This window comes from Aptenodytes patagonicus, chromosome 7 (assembly GCF_965638725.1).
Source record: "Aptenodytes patagonicus chromosome 7, bAptPat1.pri.cur, whole genome shotgun sequence".
Taxonomy (NCBI): Eukaryota; Metazoa; Chordata; class Aves; order Sphenisciformes; family Spheniscidae; genus Aptenodytes; species Aptenodytes patagonicus.
The window spans coordinates 31,891,105-31,913,099 of NC_134955.1; the positions used below are offsets into that span (position 1 = coordinate 31,891,105).

The following is a 21,995-nucleotide window of genomic DNA, read 5'->3' on the forward strand; positions in this document are numbered from 1 at the left end:
TTTAATAATCTGCTAAGTTTTAAAATTCCAGTCTGTCTTCTAATAGTTTTTCTTCCTCATCCATGCTGATTTTATTCTGGTGGAGCTGTTTGTGTAAGCCAGGTTTTGCCTGGCTCATTTGTTGTAAGGACAAGACTAATCAACACTTAATGGGAATTTTCTTTGTAACAACTTTTTGTGTCTTTCTCATCCCTTTAAAATAAAATTATATGGAAAATCCCAGGTGCATTTTGAAAAGCGAACCTCCAATACTTTTACTGAGTTTACAGTTTGAATTGAGGAAGACAACCCAAAATATAGGTTATTTTTTGAGTGTTCCTTGAAAGTACACAACTCCCCTCTCATAGGACTGCGATCTGAAAACTTCCTTTTGACGTGCATCTGTGGTGCTTCAGACCCTGTAATTCAAAAACCCCAAATCCTTCTCTATAACGTCCTGCATACTAGAATGCATCTGTGTGTTTAGATGGAATGTGGAAAATTGTGGTGATAGGGGATAAATAAAACTGTCCACAGATGTAAATAGTAGGTCAAAATATAATCAGAATGCATGCTTCAGTGAATTTTAAGACTATTCGAACAGAAAAGAAAACCCAATTAAGTAACATCTATGAGAACATGTTTCACTGCCTCTCCTTTATTACATCCTTTACTGTAATAAACCAAAATATATTACTTAAGTAGGATTTGTATTTCTCCTTGGTTTGATTAGTTCATGAGGTGTAGTTAATATTTTTTTTCCTCAGGTATGTATATTTTTCCCGAACAATATGGTAATTCTACATTTTGTGTTATTTTGCTTGCTGTAGGTAATTAACCTATGATGCTGAATGTCAGGAGTGGTCTAGATTGGAGCAGTAGTTTGTCACATCTGGTGGTGCAATACAAGCTACCTGATTTTGCTGGCACGTAGTCCTTCAGCGTGACCATTGTCTCCCCTGCTTCACATCACAGAGCTAATGGATTTCACTCTTGAATCTCTGGTTAGTACAGCGGTTTAACAGAGCTTTATCAATTCCCAGCCTCTGAAAATGGGAAAGTGAAAGTGGTAGCAAAGTAATTTTAACCACGCTGTCCTCAGGGCAGAGGCACCCTTGAAGACAGTCACAGCTTCAGTCTTTCTCCGCAATAGAAATGGGCCAATCATGTGAAAATCTGGGTAGCCCGTAAATGTCTTCAATGTGTACTACTTATTTAGGTATGCATTTGGTAGCCTCAGGCAGACACCTTCAGGCGACAGTGGAAGTGGTCAAGCTTCCTGGATGCTGTGTTTTCCCTTTTGTTGTTGTCTGTCTGTCTGAAGCAGCTTTCCTTTGATCTTTTTGCCCCTATTATGGGCACGCTGTAAAGAGTTCCTTTTTTGCTATGCAGTGTTTTGCAAACAAGTAGGCCTTCCCCATTTCATAGGCTTTATTGATTCTAGGACTTTCATCTGATACAGTTCCCTAGGTTAGTTTCTTACTTGGAGGTGTTGGGGGGGATGATTGTTACCTACTTATATTCTTTTGTAGTGGGCTTCTTTTAAACTGGAGACACTTCAGTTGGTTGTTTTTGCTTGTTCACTTTGGACTTCACTTGCTGCTCTTCTGTGATGCTAGACTGCTGGAAAATACGCCTTTCGCTGTAGAGACAGGCTTTCTAGGTATCTGTGGAAGATGCCCTACCATTTTGGGATAAGGTGACAGGGACATAAAACCATCATCCTCCATTTACGTTTTTGGCTTTCTTGGACAATGTTCTATTTCTCAGTTGCTTTGAGCTTTCTGCTGTCTTTCTTCAGAAGATAGATTGCTGTGCTTTGCTGTATAGAATTTACAAATATGGGCTATTTTCTGTTTTTTCTTGTTCCCTCCCAGGGCAATATGTAGGAAAGCTGTGCTGTTATCCTTCCTGTTCAAGGTGTCTGAAGGTGGTGAGTGGGAGGTTGCAAACAATCTGCAGGAATTTTGATGTAGCTAACTGTCTGGAAGAAAATGTGACAGAGTGAGTGTGCGGGAGAGGCTTTTGAGGGAGAGATTGAAGCCGTTTTCATATACAGCAGGGTCAGCATAGGTTATGGATAAGATGTGCAATAAGCTTTGCAAACCTTCTACCAAACACAAAAACTGTCCCCTGTTTTCATTGCTTTCTTGGTTCTTACTCAAGACTGTTGCAATAGGTGGTGGTGGTTTCATAGGGGCAGATTTCTGTTAGCTGGAACAATTTTCTTGTTTGTGATGCCCTGTAAGTATCCAGTCATTTAAAAAAAAAAAAACCAAACCAACCACCAAAACCAGAAACAAAACCTACCCGATTGAACTACCTCTGTCCTGCTATTGCACTGGAGGAATTAAATTTTCTTTGCCCTTTCTGCACATATGTAAATAGTGCACCCAACTTTTATCTTTTGCATGTAGATTTAAACCTATATTTTCTTGCAGGATTGGAGGGGAACTGGTAGCTAGTATCCTATATTCTGTTCTTGATTTTTGACCTCGTTGGTTGTGTGATCTTAGAAGTGAGTTAGTTCCTCTGTTTTTGTTCCTCATTAGTAAAATGTGTGTCATGATTATTTACCTGTTTCATAAATGTGGAATTTGACCGTAATAATGAGCAAATTAGAGAAGGAAGGCTCAATTGCTCTGTCTCAGAAGGACACTGACTAGCTTGCTGCGTTTGACTTGAAATTCCAAGAACAATTTTTACATTTATCATCGTTAAAAGTGATTGAGCTTACAGGGGAGATCAGTAATTTGAGTTGCTGGCAGCAGGAGAATTTAGTGAGAAATTATTCTCATCACTCTAATTTGACAGATTTCCTGTAAGGAACTGTGGCAGCATTGTTGCAGTTAAGGCTGAGAATGTACGTTAGCTAGAACCCAGGAACACTTTCTGTTTTTCACATGAAAAAAACTAAAATAGAAGTATTTAAAAGCTAAGATTAAAGTGGTGAAATAGAAGGGTCTGCGACCACTTGTTATTACTTTCTGCATCCTTAACTTTGCCAAGGTTTGAGGAGAAGTCAGAGTCCTTCCCGAGTCACTTCTGCAGCATTCTGTCAGAGAGAATTGTGTGCAAATGATCTCAAAGGAGATTAGGAATGTGCAAAATTTAAACTTGCTTATCATGGCAAATATAGGTGGTGTAGCAAATGAACTAACCGAAGCATAGCACAGGACAGCACAGCCCTCAACAGCTGGGCTGAAGCATAGTGTTTAAGGCTGCTACAGCGTATGAGGTCATGAACTTGATATGTGAAATTGTACAAATATGTACATACTTAGTGAAGAGAGTATTTAAAGAAATGGAATAATGGTGGGTGGTTATTAAACATACAAGCAAAAAGTTTTAAAGGGAGATAAACTGGGACAAGATGGTTGCAACGGATAGGGATGTCTAAATGATTCTGCAGAACCTACTTTGGGTTGAGTAAAATCTGCTAATGGGTGCTCAGGGGTGGTACCAGCCTAGTGAGTGGCTCTGAGGAGTGCAGGGCACAGGCACTCAGATATCTCTGCTTTGAAACGACTTTATTAATTTGAGAACAGCATCCTGGATGCAGGCAGAGACTCCTCCTTAGTCCTGTTGTGTACTTAAGTAAGTCCTTCAGGAGACTTTGCCTAAATCTAGCCCACATGTGTTTTATATGTGTTTATGATTTTCTTTTAACGCTGTAGAGCAGATATGCTGGAGAAGTTTTAGCTAAAAATGCTAACCCTAACTTCTCTCAGTAAGGTGCCATAGGTTACTCTGCTTATGTTTTTTTCATTCCAGAAAATACTGCAGAAGTGCCCATTGGGTATATGTGTATCTAATTTGACATTCTTTTTAGGTCTAGAAGAGAAAGCCTTGCAACATGAAAAATTCCTTAGAAATCTGAAAATACTTACAGTATTAAAGGTGGTGACATACAATTCATATTCATCTGAAGAAAGGTCAAGAGATGTTCTTACATGCCAGAAGTTCCTGGAAGTGAAAATGATTGATGAAGTTGCGTGCCAAATCTTAAGAGTTATTAAAACAAAATATACTGATGATAGGTTCTGCTTTTTCTGTGTGTAGTGTAAAAGCAATGCAAGATATCATAACAGTTCAGTGTGTTTGGAGGCAAGACACAGTATCTTCTGGGAATTAACGGTATCAGAACTGGCTCTGTGCTTTATTCAAAGGTAAGAAATGGTCAGGGGTGTAGTGCTGCAAAGCACGCTTAAGCCTGGAAGTGTGTTGCGATTTTACTGCGCTATTGCAGGCTGACTCTTGTGCTGAAATTAAAGTAAAACCAAAAAAGCCCCCAAAGCTGGTAATTGGCTAGGATGATGATAATGTGAGCTCATCCCTCAGCCTCAGGGAGGGAAGCCTGCTTAGTCATAGAGCCAGCAGTGCTCAGCCAATGAAGCTGCCAAGTGTGAGCTTTCCTGGAACACAGTCATGCTGCAGCTTGAACATCTATCATTTCATCTTAAACGATGTACTATTATTATTAGGATGACCTACAAGATATTTTTCTGCAGTTTTTTTGTATAGAAAGAAATTCTAAAAAGCTAATTTTGTGATGTTTTCTTTTACCATCTAATACCACCAAATCCTCTTTTTTTTCTTGGTGATCTCTTAGTTAGGATTCATTTACTTTTGCATGCAGTTGGGAGAGCTGGGATGTTCAATAAGCGTGTTTTGTTCAAAGTACCTTAAATATCTTTCCTCCCCAGTAATGTCATTTTCATTATCCTGGTTTTTGTGCTGTTGTAACTTCAGTTGTTTTTCAATCACTACAGTCTTCTCAAGTGACAAGATAACTTCCCTAAGAGGCATATAATATTTTTTAGGACTCCCTTTATGGAACACACAAGTACGTATTCCTTTCCCTCCTTTAGGTTATCTCTGAACTTACTTTTTTTGTAAACTTTGCATCTTAATACTTCTGTAACATCTCTTTCCTAGATAGGTGCAGTTCTAAACTGGTCTGAGTTAGGCTTTGCAATGCTGGTGGCTTCTTATGTAGTAATGGAAAAAACAGAGCCAAAGTCCACACAGGTGGAGGTTTGGAGAGCTGTGCTCATGCAATGCTTTCTCACTAACCTGAGAGTCCTCTTTCTAAAGGTCTTCTGGATACTTGTGTGTGTGGTAGTTGCAAATCTCGGCCACCACCATTAAGAACAGCACCAGCTGTTTTTTTGGTTTTTTTCTTTTTTTTCCTTTTTCTTTTTTAGAATGGTTAAAAACAAGGACCCTTGAAGTTGTATGCCAGCTTTTGGGCAGTCATCTTTGCGTTCTTCCTCAAAGTGTAGAAAATCTACAGCAGAGGTTGTCTGGCAGGTTTAAATTTGATCTAGTGGTAGTATCTTCTGATACACAGAAAAACTTGCATTCTTTTTATCAGGATAATGTGACTGATCAATACAAAAACACACAGAAGCATCAGTGGAAGGAGAACTTTACAAGGTTTTCTAGTTTGGAGAGAAAAATAGTTTGTGATGATTTCAGAAAGTAAGATAGTGTCAGAAACCATTGTTAGTAGTATTACCTCAGGTATTGTGGTTTAGCTGTTAGCTCTGTTACATTTGTAGCAGTGCTGCAAAAAGCAAGGAGAGAGAATAACATTAATGCTTCTGAGGGGCATATAGCAACCTTTCCACCTCTACATTTTTGCTACCGGGGATGCCGTTTCCTGCTGTAGGATGTTTTTTCCTCTCCTAATGAAGTTCTGAAATAGGAAAAACTTACTTTATGGAACCCTCGTTTGTGTACTAGTTGCAGTTTAGGGAGAATTTTCCATCTCACGTGTCCGTAATTTCTCCTAGAGTTATTTTCGTCCTGTTGAAAGAGGACTGGAAAATGAGCTGAGACGTTGTGCTTAGAGGAGGGAGGAACGCCCTGGCTCCGTGATACGGGGTGGCAGAGGTCCACGGTTTGTAGCCAGGGCAAAAGGGGAGGGAGCGTGGGGGGAACGGCTGTGTAACAGCCTGAGGAAGTGAGTCACTTCGCTCTGAAACACAGGCCCATGGTTCCAGTAGCACTGAAGCCAAGCTTGGCCTCTGAGGTGGAAGTTGCGTAAGTTAATTTAAACTCTTTGTCTTTTCCTCCTCATCATGCTCCCAACCCCACCCCAGTACTAAATCTGCACTGTAGCCGTATCTGTTTAGAGTAAACTCAGGTTACAGGACTTCAGCGTGCTGTATGCTTTTGTTTTATTATTTTTCATTTTATAGAGAAAGATAAATGGATTGCAGGTTTCGCTGGAGGGAATGTGTGTGTTAGTCTTACCGGCTCCACTCAAGAGAAACTTGATTTTATAGCAGAAGGGATGCAATAAGAATAGGTTTTTAACAATTTATTAAAATCTTTCTGAAATATATTGGCAGTGTGATTTGAAGTGGAACAGAGTGCATACTGAAAAGAGCTAGTAATAGAGACTTGCACTTAATTACTTGAGTGTTAGTACTTTAAGGATTTAATTAAATTTAAAACTAAACTTCTTAAAAGGTTTTAGGTGTCCTACTAGAAATGCTAGTGTATGTGTTAACACATTAGACCTTAATCCTGCAAACTAGGCTTCTAAAGCCTAAGTTTGTGGATAGCTTTTTTCTGTGGAAGAGGAGGGTAGAACTGTCCTAGACTGCATGTTCGGGAAAGGCTTTCTCCCGTTATGTCTGTAGCTTTACACTAACAGATACTTGCTGGTGTCCGGGAGCAGCTGTAACAATCTGCCTGAACTACTTTTCCGTGAGTGTGACCTGAGCAGGAGCAGTTGCTTTCAGCTGTTGAAGAAAGCATCTGAGAGGGCAACAGGTTGAGCAGGCCCTGTCTTCGGTGCTTGGATGCTCGGTGGGCATTTCTTAATTGGAAAGCAACTGTAACGATTGGGGGAGGGGGAGTGAATGATGGGCCGCCGCACGATCTTTTCCTTCAAAACACTGAACTGAGCATCTTGCTGCGTGTTTGGCTGCAGCCTTCGTGTACATGTGTGTGTTTTAAATGTCTTTGGGAAATGTGGCCTGACATGTTGTTTTTCTTTTGGCGAGTCATGAGGGTGTTTTTGGTTTGTGTTTTTGAGTTCAGATTAAAAACAGATTATTCTGGCTACAGGAAGACATAGAAGTAATTGGCCAGATGAGAGGGAGTTTAAGAGAAAAACCTTCAGGATGAGCTTGAGTGATTAGTCAGAAGCCTGTGTGCAATTGGGAGTTGCATCATGCAAACACAGTGTGATACCCATTTTGTAAAACTAGGTTGTTTTGTTTTACATTCTTCTAGCAGGTCAGATCTACTATTTCTTACACGTATTATCCTGATCTTCATTTCCGTGGGAAATGGGACAGACATACACGTTGTTGCTTATCGCGTGAGGGTTTATATGCCAGTTATGTCTGTTGATGATTCATTGCAATTGCTTCTCTATTTCAGGACCTGTAACTAAGTGGACCCTACTGACCTCTGAACCACAAAGGATAAGAGTGAAAAGAAGTGGGAGAAGCACACGAAGAAAAAGGAAGTGGATGCACTTTCATCTGGACTTCTTTCCTGCCCTTTATTACTAAAACTGAATGGAACAGAGAGACTTCCGTGCCTTTCCTCCCCCAGCCTCAGGGATGGGTGGATTGTAAATACAGTGTGTGTAGCTGGGAGAATAGACTGAACCATGAATCTTCAGGCTCAGCAAAAATCTTCAAGCAAAAGGACTGGGAAACGAATTGCCTATTTTAATGAGCAGGAAATAGCTGTGTCATCAAAAGAACCACAGCAGCAGCTTAAGGAAGGACAGTACTATGGCCATGGAGGGAATATACCGGTCTCCCAGACTGTGGAGATTTCTCACGCAGGAGGATTAACAAATGCACCCAACAATGTTGCTTTGATGAACTCCGTTTACAGTCAAGATAGGGGAGAATCAATGATGATGTCCCAGACGGTAACAGCTGTCAAATGGCAGAATTCACTAATGGGAAACCGGTTGCCAGAGAGGGGCGACAGCCACTGGCAGTCTCCACCTTCGATGTGGAACCACAGTATGGTTTTTGGGGGCAACCCAAAAGGACCCCACTCCAATCCTGGTGCCCCGGGCTTCTATGGCCACCCAGAAGCCCTTAAAAGAAATCAAGAGAAAGGAGTGTTCGTCTCACAGCTGGACTTGTATGGAGATGCTGTCCAGCAGATGATGTCCCAGAAGGCTCAGCTGGAACAGCAAGCCCTGGTTAGACAGCAAGCTCAAATGAATTCTTTTCATCAGATGCAGAAACAGCAGCAGCAGAATCAAAGTCTGCCATTACAGCCTTTCCAACTTGCATTTGGTCACCAAGGCCAAAAGCAGGGTCTTCCTGAATTGTTACATGTCTTTCAAGAAGCCCCAGCTTCTTCCAGTCCAGCATTTACTGCTCAACAAAAACAGCAAGCTCTTCCCCAGCTACAGCTGTTTGAAAACTTCTATCCTCAACAGCAGCAGCAGCAACAGGCTGCCACACAAGCCTTCGGTCTGCAGCAAACTAGTTCCATAGCACAGCCTCATGTGGCAGCTGCAGCACCTCAGCATCACATGATGGCACACCAGTTTCAGCAAACAGAGAGGAACCAGGAACTATTCAAGGCTCTAACAGAGCAGAACCAACAGACTGTGCTACCTCAGACCCAGATTCCCTTTCCAAGAAGGTCACGGAGACTCTCCAAAGAAGGTGTCCTGCTGACATCTGCAGGAGAAGTGTTGGCTTCCAAGCAGGCAGAAGAACAACCTAGCAATTTATTTTTGCATCACTGGCAAACACATCAGCAAGAGGTCCCATTACAGCAGCTGCCTGAATCACTGGCCCACAACAAAAGCAGCTATTTGCACCCAAAGAGAATGGATCTGGGGCAGAAGGATGTCCTGGTCAATAGTGAGCTGTGCCAGATGGAAACAGACAGGCAAGCCCCAGCCCAGAATGGTAGAGAAGGGGAGAAACAGGCGGCAGCAGCTGAAGAAAACACTCAGAGAACTAACGATTTTCAGGGTGTCAGAGGTGGTGTAATCCAGAGTACGCGACGGAGACGGCGTGTTTCTCAAGAAGCCAATTTGCTAACTTTGGCCCAAAAAGCTGTTGAGCTGGCTTCTCTTCAGAATGTAAAGGTAAGGTATACATCCTAACCAATATAGCATGTTTTAGACTACAAAATAGGGCTGAAATGAAAGGAATTTATGTACATATGCGGGATAGGATGGTATCTTAATGCAAGAAGTGTTGTAGTCAGCAAGGGCAGCTCTGGAGTGGTGGCATTGTAAGTTCAGCTACTGTAATTCATAGATGCGGTAGAATAGAGATCTCCTAGTGCAGTGAAACCACCTAAGGGCAGTCTTATTTCATTAATACTGAATGTGATTTTAGCCCAGGGCTTCAAAATATGGACGTTTTTAGCTTAGGCCCCAAGCTGATCAGGAATTTGGAGACAAGTATAAGCAGTTCACTTGGTGTCTTTTTACTAATTTAACATTCTCTTCCTTTTATGTTAAAAGACTGCTGCTTATCTACCAGTTTTTCAGTTTTAGCAGTTGAAGTGTTTCTAAATTGTGCTATCTAAAAATTACATAATGTAATTTTACACGTTCAATATTTCCCAAATATTAAAAGCCTGAGGAAGCCTTACTTACATGAAGAACTTATACCAGGCATAACAAAGGTCTGTCTGATGCGGTATCCTGTTTCTGAGGATGGCCTGCAGTGGATGTTTAGAGATTGGTAACCTGAGGACAAAGTCTGCCTGTAGACCTTCTGTAGGGCTTGATGGGGAAGAAATTTAGTGTTGGCTGATTAGGTAGTTTACTACTCTTATCCTTTTGGTGTCCTATCAGTCTAAACTGTACAGCATGTATTCCATATGGCAAGATGACAGGGTTCAAAATTAACTAGCCTAGGGGAGGCAAGTGGGGGTATTTTGGAGTTGGGTGGGGGGTTTTTGAGGGGTTTTTTTGGAGGTTTTTTTTCAGTTGTGGTTTGACTAATCTTTCATTGAGTGCCTCTCGTGAGAAGACAAGATACACTTTTCTTTGGAAGGTTTAGTGCCAGAGGCTGATGAAATACGGGTGTTAGAGCATGAGCTACTTTTACCTACAGTTTTGCCACTTGAGTTGCTGCCCAGTCAGACAACAAAGGGAAGGGAATTTTATTCTCGTGTTTTGTTCTCGTCATCGTTTTCTTCCTAGTCTGTCTGTGGCCGTTTTTCCAATTTCTTCCTTAGAGGGATGTGTTGTTTGAGTGAAAGAACTGAACTAATAAACAATGAGGCAAATATCCATAGCCTACTCCATCTCTTGCACAGCAGACAGCAACCAGTGACTGTTGATGCTGTCTTCAATCCTTTTTGCTCTAACTCCAGTTGAACAAGCAGATTTGATAGAAAACTAGTAGTAGTTAGCAGTGTGAGCTATTTGCTCATACTCTCCCAGCCATTGTATGTTTATATTGCAGGAAGGCCTACAATTCACATTGCAGTCTGATCACCAACACAGTGGCAAGAAAAGGCTAAGAGAGCATGTAGGAAAAGGCCCTGAGAGGCGAAGCAAGAAATTGGCCGTTTGAAGGCATGTCTGCTTGCAGCTTGATTCATAATGTAAAGACCAAACAGAGAAGTGTTTTGACAGATGCTCTTTTGTTCTTTGCAGTTATGCAAGCAGCTTGTTTGCTTCCATGATGGCACTAGCAGAACTCTTCATGTTTAGATCTCTTCAGGCTTTCAGAATGAGGTTTTGAAAGATGTTAAAATTCTTACCTGAGGTCTGATGGATTTTACGTCTTTAAAGGGGTTGGATATCATGTGAGGGAGAAAAAGAAAACATGTTTACGGGAGGAGAGAGTGGTCGTCTCCTCTTATCAGTGTATTTCTGTTATAAACAACCTAGAAGCCTTCTCTAGCATAGGTTATGTGAAGAGTGTGTAAGAAGGCCATAGGATTAAATTATTGATGAAAGAAGATACATTCATAATTCGAACGAGTTGTTTGAACACTCCAGTGTAGGTGTGTGTACCTTATGTGAAAACATTATTTTGGACAGCAGTATCTGTCTACATGTAGTGTCACAACTGATGCTTTGCACCAGAGCTGCCCATCATACTGTGCCTGCCTTTTTCAGGTGGTGCAAGCTTATTGCTGCTTACAGGCTGCAGCAAATTCTCAACTCTTAGTTTTATGTTTTCATTTTGCATATAACTGTTATATGCAAAAAGGCGGTGTAATTTGTTTAATAGTGCAAGAAACTTTTCTCAGATCTGAAATGGTCGTCTTAAGGGTGTCTAGATTTAAATGTTCCTTTATGGAGGGGAGACAGAGGTTTTAGTTACCTGGCCCCTTTCCCCTGGCACAGGGCAGGGCACCAGTTGCCACATACAGAAGAGAAAAAAAAAAAGTTTTATTTGTGGAATTGCAGTTCTGGACTCACCTCCTTCATGAACAAGCTTCAGTTTGACTGCAGAGAGAAGCTGCCTTTACTGTTAGCAAGATGATGCAAAATGATGACAGAAAGCACTGTACGAGCAGGTGTTTCTAAAAGGCTGGTGTGGTGTCTTGTTTGATCACAGCAGTGGCCTTGGAACAGTTCTTCCAGCTATCGCAATTGGGTTTTGTCTGTGAATTCTAAATTTTTTAGAAAGCACTTGAGGGATAGACAGGATCAATGACAAAATGACTGATGGGTTTGTGTGTGTGTCCTGGAAGACTCTAGATCACTAGTTCATCCCTCAATATTTATGGAAGAGTCTAAATGGAAGTGCAACAAGTTGCACTTGCTGGAGTTATCCAGCAGCCCTCCTGCCCCAAATTCTGCAACAGAGACACTGAGCTAGCTGAAAATTCCCTAGCAGTTCTACAAGTGAAGGTCCTGTCCCTTGTTCAATGACTCCTTTCTGCTTACCTCTGAGCATAATCAAACAGTTGAGAAACTATTTAGGGATCTGAAACAAGTAGCTTAATTCCAAAATCAGTCGTGTACCCTCCCGTAGGTATGTGTGATCTTTCATGACCAGAAAAGCTCTGGTGTGGACCAGAGCATCTTTAAGGATGTCTCAACTATTTATATGAAGTTCCCAGTGGTGCCTTCTCTCTATCTCTACCATTCAGGTCTCCCCCTTCCTCTTTTCTCTCAAAAGGGTCATGTTTGAAGGAAAAGAGTCCTTTGCTGGTTACCTCCCAATCTTGAAAATAAAAGGAGCATGGTCATACTGATCATACAGCCAAAGAAATGTGACATCTTTTGTGTGACTAGCTGCCATAATTTCCTCCTTGTAGTCAGGAAATTAGTTCATGTCTCTTGACCTACAGAGATCTGTGTAGCACACAGGAAGTATCTGAGGTTTGTAGATTGGTCAGAATTGGTGCTCGTTCACATGTTCATATTGCCATTACTTGTTTGATTGCTGTTATTCTCTCAGGTACCCAGAAAGCATGCTAGAGTGCTTGCACTAGTAACAGCTACATCAGGAGGAAAAAAAGTAATTGATTAAAACCAAGACTTTTCTTGGCAGTGGTCTAAAGAATGTAGTATGAATGCATCGCTCTAAACAGTGGTGCAAAACTATCTACTGTGGATGTCGCTGCCAGAAGAAGACCCCAGAGCTATCCCAGATGTTTAACTAGGCTTCAGTAATAAGGTGATAACAGCATAAATTTCCCTGGTGAATGGAGGCCCACGTATAGCAGCATGAAGCCATATGTGAGCTGCTGCTTCAGGTATGGGCAGGACTAGTGGAAGCAGGCATCTGTTTCCAGTAGATGACCTGTTTATATGTTTAAAAAGGCATCCTTGTTAGTTCTTCTTTCCTGAAGTAGTGGAGGGAGGCTACAAAAATTTACAAGAGCCCCTTACTATCTGGAGGTAGTGGTCCCTAGTGACATATCTGTCAGCATGATGAATGCCCTCCAAATGCAAAACTGGTAGTCTTGTGGGAAAGTACAGGTGCATATCACCAGCCTGGAGTGAAGGGAGGGCCTCAGAGCTCATTAATTCCTCCTGCAGTGCAATCTGGGGCAGCTGATGCCAATTGTGACTTTTCACTTGTGTGTTTCATTATTGCGTGGTGGGGGCAGATATCTCCAGTCTCTGTGAAGAAGCAGTCAGACTTCTAAACTGCAGTGTCACTTATGAGATAAACCTTTCTGTGCACACTTAGCCTTACTCTAATAAAAGGTCTTGGAAGGAGGCAGTCCTAAATCTTCTTGATATGACTGATTTTATTTGCTCAAGCTTGGCACCTAGCTTTTTTTGAAGGCTTAGTGTTTCAGAGTGGACCTGTTAGCTTTTAACCAACAAAAATTACCAGGACTCTCATTTGGAGAGAGGTCAGAGCACTAACTCCAGGCTCTGACTGATGCATCTTGTGACAATACAGTTGCGCTTCCCTCAATATAAATATAGTATCAAAGTGGGACTTCAGTCTGGTGTCCTAGCTATCATGGGTTGACTTTTCATGGGCCAGCTGGAGCATGTTCTCTAGCTCATCAGTGAAGCTGGCTTTCTTGATCTATGACCACAGTGAAATGACTGGGGGCGTGTCTGAATCTTTATGACAGAACCTGCTTATGCTAGCTTTTTAATCAGGATTAGGTATTCTTAATGGCACACAATGGATTCTTTCTGAGGACTTCAGTAGGTCTCTGCAAAATTTTGGAAGTCCAGGTTAGAGACCTCTTGTCATACCTGAGAGATAATGTGCCTTATTTTCCACCTACAAAACACAGCTTTTCAGGTATATTCCTCAGTAGATTGTGGATCTGACAGAGGATGAGTTTGCATACCTAATCCTATCCAAAGGCTTTCCAAACAGAGCTCTAAGTTAGAGAGAAGTTCTGAAACACCAAAAGGAGCATCGTCTACAGCTTCTAGATTGCACTTCATCAGAGCTCAAGAAGGCCTTTTACATCCCCGAAGAGAGGTGTTTTTGCAAGTTGTACTTTAACATCTGGCTTCTAAGTGAGTGGGCAACTGCTTTTGAATTGGGAGTGGAATGAACATGTGGATAGTCATTAAAAGGACTAGAAATCATTTATCTAACAGTACCTGAAGCCATTTGGTGTTACAGTATCCATGTGTTTATTCAGTAACTCATCCTCCATTCCCACCTCCTTGGAGCTCAATTTTCTAGGGTTTCCACGAGTAAAAGAAAGCAGAGACATGGAAGCTGTAATACCGATGCAAAAAGTGCCAGCTTGCAGTTATGCCTTGTTGATTCTGCTGAGTAAAAGTCCTTCAGGCTCAAGCCTGGTTAGACAACAAACCTCAAAGGCTCCAGTTACAATAAGGAAAGCTGTCTCTGTCATGTAAATCAGAAAAAATGCAGCAAAAAGCTAGCTCTGTTTTTTTTGTATGAGAGATTTAATTAAGATTATCATGGTTCAGTCTTTCCTGGAATGGAAGTCCAATATTTGAAATTAATAACCTGCAGCTTATGATCATTACTAAAACTGAAGAACCTTTGTTGGAAGTTATATGGCAGGGCATAAATTCATCTGGAAAATAAAATGTCATGCCATAGGTAGTGAAATGATACTTAAGAATGATGTATAAAAATATTCTAGCAGTTGATACTTCAGGCAATCCTCAAGTAATTCTAAGAAATTTTGGTAACGCTTTTGCGAAGTATTCTTTTTCCTCCAGTAACACTTTTCCAAATCCATTTCAGCTTGCAAATTGCCTTGAGAAACTTGATACACACCGAAAGTGATTTATTATGTAAGTACTACAGAACTTTTAAGGAATCTATTTTTCTTCTCAGGAACTGGATAATTCAGAAGAGAAGAGTAGTGTGCTGGTAGCAGCTCCAGGACCTACAGCTGCAAAAAGTGTTGTGGAATTCGCCAGTTCTTCACCAGCTCCAAAAAGAGCCCGGGAGGATAACAGCCTTGTGCCTCTTATCATTCCTGTGTCTGTGCCAGTGAGAAAAATTGACTTGCAGAGCCTTGGAAAGGAAAAGTCTGAGGATGGAAAGGTCCAGAGAGGCCCAACAAATGATCGAGCTCCTTGTGAACGCAAGCCTTCTGTGATAGTCACTCGGAGGCGATCTAACCGTAATACTAACATGGAAACCTCAAATCAGGTATGGATAGACTAAGAAACCAAAGATGAGCCAAATCTGTTAAATTTAATTATGTGGTTTTTATCCATAAGCTTTTCTATTAAAGTAGTTTGATCTTAAGGCTTGAAGTTGGAATGGATGTATTCTGGGGACTGTGGATTTTTTTTGTCATAATATTGCCATCTATTTGGGCATCACTGGCTTTTCATGACCTACAGCTAATGCTAGTACAGCCAAGCAATGCCCCGCTACTAAACACTGAATAAAGCCAGATGGTCAATAACAATAGACTAAATAGTCTGAGTAAAGAGTGCTTTCCATATATACATAGATAATAATAAATATCTCTGTATATGAATAAAATCCAAAGTGAAGATTTATTCTCATGGAATTGAAATCTTACTGAGGTTCTGAAGGTCAGTACTTAAGTGTTCCCCTTCAGTGTGGTGCTGTTGAGTGGGTTTTTGTTGTTGTTGGTTTTTTTTTTTTTTGTGGGGGCTTTTTTTTGTCTCTTCTATTCAGAAATACAATATAATGTTCAGATACCAGAGAAATGGCAGGCATCTAGGGAGGTTTCTCTGCATTTAAATGCTTGACCATCTAAGAAAATATTTTTATATTGTCTTCTGTTCTCTTATCGCTATTTGATGTCACCGTGTATCCATACCAGGGTTCTGCTATATGTTTATGTCCTCTTTTAAAACTACCATGAGGTCATTATCTTTCCAACCAAAGGTTGGACCAGACGTAGTTCTCGTAAAATATAACTTCACAAGCACTCAGAGCTAGTGTTGCTACCTAATAGTTCCTGTGTCCATTCCATTCCCCATCTTCTTCCTCCCTCTTTCCCTTTGTGCCACTCTCCAGCTGCCCTATCCAGACTTTGAGCTGCCATGAAAGAATGTTGTCATCTCACTGGTTTTTCAAATGACCTGAGGTTTTAAAATGAAATTAAGTATGTAATATTTTCCTAATAGCATGAAGATGATGTTCCAAAGGATGAAGCAGAGGGCTTTGCCCGGAAACCAAAGCAGCGGCCAAGACCTGAGCCACTCTTTATACCACCAAAAGCTGGCACCTTTATTGCACCACCTGTTTATTCTAACATTACTCCATATCAGAGCCACTTACGGTCACCTGTTCGTCTGGCAGATCATCCTTCAGATAGAAACTTTGAGCTACCTCCTTACACTCCTCCGCCAATTCTTAGTCCAGTGAGAGAAGGATCTGGGCTATATTTTAATGCTATCCTCTCTTCAAGTGGTCATTCGGTTCCACCTCCAATGACTCCTAAAAGTGCTCACAGAACTCTGCTTAGATCAAGTAAGTTCTACTTTATCCTTCCTTTCTTGACTAATTTATGAGGAAGATCATGATTTTAGGAGGTGTGGTTATGGGGAACTGGGACCTTCCTCGTGATAGTCTGGGGAACTAGGATGGAGGAAATGCAATGTTTCTTCCATCTGGGCATGCATGTTAAGATGCATTCACAAGTAATCTGCAACACCCCCTACTGACGTTCTTAGGAATGGAAGAGTCAGTTCCTCCTCTATAACAGATTGTCATTATCTTGAACTGAGGGGACAGTAAATAGTTATTATTAAGATGTAGGTGGTGACTGGAAGGTAATTCTCGGTCATCTTAAACTCCTTTAGCATATGGGTGCCTTTTTTGAGAGATGGATATCTCTGATAGATTTACAAGCTGTGTGAAGAATATATCTCAAATGCGAAGATGAGCTGTCTGAGCAGTTCTTTCTTTCTTTTCCTTGCAGATAGTTCAGAATTTACCCCTCCTGTTCTTACAGTAGTGGGAGAAGCCACCCCGGTCAGCATTGAACCGTAAGTACCCAGTAGATTCTTAGCCTGGTAGTAAATGTGCTTCTTTTCTTCCTCCTAAACCTTCAAGCTGCTCCCTGTACAGTTGATGTGTCTCTCGGAAACATTAAAGCTATTCCTATTAGTGACTCAAAATATAAATTGTCTTTATTAAAAATTACTCCATATGATAAATAATGTTTGTTTGGGCAAACGCACTTTGTAATTCTGGTGATGTTAGCTGCTTTCTGTTACTGCTCATCTGTCTCTGGGCTGAAATACTATTGGTTAGCTAAAGGTGAATCTGTCCTGTTTTGTTGTATACAAACACTTCTTTTCGTGCTGTATGTTTGTTTTAGAGTGGGGAAATAATGCTCCTTTAGAGGAAGGCCAAAACGTGGTATGGAAAAATGTAGTTAGCTCTCACATGGACTGGTCAGATTGCAGGTTATCCATGCGGTGTGTATTAGCTGCAGTGCAACTGTGAACACCGCTTTGCTCCCTCCTGGGCTAGCTCAGTCTGAAAGTACTATAGCCAGTTGCATACAGTGTGTGTGGCCTGAGCTCTAATAAGCCTCATTAGTCTCTTTAGCTGGCTGTGTGCTGGGAAAGCTCAGACATATATGGACCCAGCAGCACTAGGGAACACAGTTTGGAGACACTGAAGCTGGAGTTATAAGTTTAGGCTTGGTGCCAGTCCTGCTGAACCTGAGCAGAGTAGCAAAAAAAGCAGAGTAGCAAATGTCTCTCACAGCCCTTGCAAAACCCTCTGGGAGTGTTATCAGCTCAAGTTCAGTGCTGTAGAATGACAGCAAGGTAGTTCTAATTCATTATTATACCTAGGTTAATGAACTCTTGCGAAATCTCAACATGGAGATGCATGGCATGGAAACACCCATATGGCATAAAAACACCCACGTGGCTCTGCATTGCTGACTCTGTGCAGTCAGGAATCTCTGCTCTAACTCTGCAGTGTATCTTGTAACATTTGAGGTGTTTAACTCAAACTCTTCCCAAATAAATACCAGGCTGCTTTTACTTTTTCTTCCAAGACGGCTTATATTTTTAAAATATAACTGGAGCATATCCCATCAATTTCTTTTTTTCTCACCCTTCTTCCATTCTGCCTTCCTGTTTGAAGCTGAGTTTTCTGCACTTTTGGCAGCAGGCTGTCCTGAGCAAATGCTACAATTGTGAACGAACTCAGATTATTCTTGTCACCTTTGCAAATCCCTTCCAGGCTGAGCCCATTCATGGAAATAAGCACATTTGGTGTTTTTAAAATCTGTTTTGAAAATGGCTTAATTCATCTTTTTGTCGTTGGTTCGTTGCACACCAATCCAGGGGAACCTCTTCTTGAACAGATATTTTTCTTTTTTTTTGTTTCCCCCCAGGTCTTGATCTTTGACCTCCCTATGGTGCAATTGTCTTTGGCTGTTATGTCTGTTGGTTTAAGTTGCTGAAGTTAATGATACAAAGTTAGCTGCAACTTTTAGTTGTGTTGTGAAAATTTTCAAATTTGTTGCTGGAAATTTCAAACCATAGTTACTTAGTAATGCAAGTTCATTTCCTGTTGCCAAAAGGGAGTTATGTACAAAGAGTTGTCTTGCTATCATCTTAAGTCTTACTGAACAGATGCTTACGCAGGTAGATAGGTTTAACTTTTAACCAAGATAAATTAACAAACTGCTGTCATTCTGTGTTGTCAAAGTAATCAGTTTGCGGCTGTGAAGCTAGTTTGCGCAGCACTGTTATGGTCAGTTATGTAGACATATCTTCTATAAAGGAAATATGGCAGGGAAGCACTTTTTTTTTTTTTTAGGAAAAAAATGTTTAATTTGATTTGTAGTTTTGACTCAGTCGGAAGTTGACTATAACTTGTGATTACCCGATATTGTGTTCTTAATTGCTTGTGCTTTGCCAGACCTTCTGCTAATGTTTCTCAAAAGGTCACTTCACTGCAGAGATTTGGAATGGGAAATGTGATAATGAAGCTTAATTCTTCTATTTGTGAAGTAGTACAATAGGCAGCTGATGTGACAGATCTTTGTGTCCTACCGGTTTTGCAGTCCGGTTGCTTCAAAGTCTTAGTCACTCCTGGGCTAGCCAGCCTCAAGTATAGCTGTGGTGCATCAGCTGTGAATTGCCTTCCCAATTCACAGTCTCAATTCTGGATGTTACCACACACAGCTGCATACTGGGGTGTCCCAGGAGCACCGTCGGTGCTTACAGGCAAGAGCTTTTGCTGTACTGAAATCTAGGCTTCATCATTAAAGAATCATGGGTTAACGTAGCTTGCATGGACCTGTAGGTCATCTGGTCCAAGCCCTTGCTCAGAGCAGGCCAAATTAGATAAGTTTACTCAGGTCAACTGTTGCAGTGGAAATCTGGTTTTATTGCAGGTACAGGTCCAATTCTTAGGCTTTTCTAGCCTAGGGGTGCCATATTCCAAGTTTAGTTTCAAGATAAAAAGGTAACCTCTGATAGGCCTTCAAGCCCACATTCTTTCCCTCCAGCTTTTCCAATTTCCTCTCTCCCTCTCACAGGTGGGGCCAGAGGAGTCTGTGTCTTGGGACATGCAATCTCTGAAATTTCCCAGTGCAGTAACAGCCTCTTTATCTGTTGCCAGTTGACAGCAAAGTGTCAGTTTCTGTCAGTCATCCCTTTTAGGGTGGATCAGAATACATTACTCTTTCCTCCACTGTGAAACTGCATGCTGTAACAATAAGCGGGACTAATCATAGTGACCAGAAGACTCCACATTAACATCATTCTATAGTCCATCACAGTGTGCTGAAAGGAGGACTTATCAGCATGTTTGTTTTGCTTTGTTTTTTAGCAAGGTCTTCTCCTCAATCTTGCATGAAATCTCTTGCTTTTTATTTTTGGTCTGGATTGTGCTGTTTCTGTCCAAGATAATAAAGACAGGTGAAGGAAAAATGGAAAACTATTTGGCGTTATAGTTTTAATAGACTTTTGTACCTGTAAAACACTCAAAACCAAACTTTGAGGTTTTCTTGGACTTCTTCGTTCTCCATGCAGGTTCCACTTTTAGTGTGCATTTGAAATTGAATTACTTTTGGGAAGCAGATCCTGAAACAGTTACAACCATGGGCATCAGAGATGGGACATTTTCAACTGCCTTAGTTCTCCCCTGCCCACGGCCCTGATGTGAGATGTGTAATGTCCCTATTGCTTTACCTTCGACAGGTATTGGAGATAGTGTTTTTGGGAAAATGACAGTATATGACAGCCTGTCTAAAACTTTCCTGCTACATCTGCAATGCTGGATGTCATCTTGCCATCACCTACTGGAAGGAAGTTAGCATCAGTGTGTGCATCTAGTTGATTCCACTTGCCCAAGTAGGAATCCCACCCCGCCAATGTCGAGCTGCTGCTGAATGGGCAGATGAAGTAAAAACAAGTGTTGTAGGGTAGTTATCTTCTGCATCTCTTCGTTTATACACACATGAATTGTAAACCAGTCCCCTCAAGTGTGAGGAAGTAGATCTGGATCCACTATAGATGCAAAAGAAATAGTTTGTAAAAATCTCTTTTTATGTGTGTTTGAAGTCAGCCATATGTTTTGAATGCAGGCTTTTCCATATCATGACATCTCATGATGCAGATGCTTACTGACAATAGCGAAGTGATGTATTAGGCAGAAAAAAGGGAATGAAAGTGTTTCCTTCTTCCCCTTCCATAACAGAAAATGATACCGTCTTCCTTCCCTTTGATACCACAGTCTTCTAGGACTTCAAAACTTCCTATTAGAACATTTGCTAGTATCCCTCTGTGTTTTTGTACGGGTTATATGTGTTGTTTCAAGGCCTCCCCACACCTTTTCCAGACTCTTGCTTTCCTAATAGACATGCGTGTGTCACTTCAGAACAGCAAAGGACCAGAAAAATCTGGAGGCTGGCACTTCTCAGATGTTTTTGTTACTACTCCTTATTGTACTAGATCATGCTTTTTTCTCTGGTAATTGTGTTTCCCCTCATGCTGGGGCGGGGGGGGAACCAAGCCAAGACTTGAGAATTATAGCAAACCTTGCCCTGGGCAGGGAGTTTTACCTTTTTTCTAATGAAGCAGCTCCAGAGTTTAATCATCTTGTGGGCACTGCCTGATCTACTCTCTCTCAAAAAAAAGAGCTTATTTCTCTGTCCTTTACTATTTCAGGAGCTATCAATATGGTGCTAGTTGACTGACATCTGGAAGAGGAACATTTTTGCATTAAGCATAGCTATCTTATTTCAGAATAGGAGATTTTCATTATATTCTAAGTGGTCTGAGCAGCAGCTGTTCTCAAATATCTTGGTTTTCTGATATCTTGGTTTTCTGAAGGGTCTTTTTGCTAGCTTAGTTTGGGCATTTCTTTTGCTCTCTCTTCTGGATGTCTGAATTGCTTATGTAGTTGGCTATATTACTTAGAAAGTTGTCCTTGGACTTATGCAATATATGTTACACTGAGTTTGTGTAGCTACTGCTGTCTCTCTGCGTATTTTGACACTGAGTAAGAGATGCAGAGCAATGACAAAGGACATCCATGCTCTCACTGCTTGCTGTGCTATTGGTGTAGACCTCCAGGCCTCCAAGTCTGGTAGAGCGGTCTTTCAATGGTGGTTCTTGCCTATCTCCGTGCACGGAATCCTGTTTGCTAGTACAGAGTAGAATCTCTGTGGATGGTCACTTGACTTAAAGCAAGTGTGGTGCTCTGTGGATTGCATGTTGTGAAAAATCTGTCCGCTAATTCAGAATCTAAAAGTATGGGACTGTTGCTAAAAGAATGGGATTTGGTTCTGATACAGGATGAGCAGTACAGCTTTCATTGTTTTATACTTTTGGTTTCAGTTGTTAGAAATAGTTACTAGAAGATACTAGCTTGTGTCAAGATCATAAAGGACCAAACTCTGAGATTGATCCTGCTTTGAATGGGGAGTTGAACCAGATGGGTTGAAAAGGACTTCCGGAGACTAAATGATGCTATGATTCTGTAGTTATGGCTGGCAAAACGTTAATACTAAAAAAGGCTCACCTATCTTATGTATGAGGAGCAAGCTTGCCACAAGAGAAGTCCATGTGACAGCCTCTCAAAAAGTGGTCATTACTGAAAGCTAATAACTGTTCTTTGAGCAGTTATTAGGAGATCCTAATTTAAATACAACTCCAACCA

At 41.1% G+C, this 21,995-nt stretch overlaps 1 protein-coding gene across 6 annotated transcripts in view; it reads left to right on the plus strand.

Annotated features, from left to right (window-relative positions):
- Positions 1–21,995, plus strand: part of MIDEAS (mitotic deacetylase associated SANT domain protein) — a 65,844-nt gene that overhangs the window by 24,758 nt on the left and 19,091 nt on the right. For 3 of the 6 annotated variants that reach the window (XM_076344705.1, XM_076344710.1, XM_076344708.1), the window contains exons 2-5: positions 7,381–9,073; positions 14,706–15,026; positions 15,983–16,328; positions 16,780–16,846. In XM_076344705.1, coding sequence (XP_076200820.1) covers positions 7,616–9,073; positions 14,706–15,026; positions 15,983–16,328; positions 16,780–16,846 — 2,192 coding nt within the window. In that variant the 5' untranslated portion in view covers positions 7,381–7,615. Of the gene's footprint in view, positions 1–813; positions 984–4,041; positions 4,149–7,380; positions 9,074–14,705; positions 15,027–15,982; positions 16,329–16,779; positions 16,847–21,995 lie in introns of those variants that run through there. The other 3 variants (XM_076344707.1, XM_076344706.1, XM_076344709.1) reach the window with 3 other exon arrangements.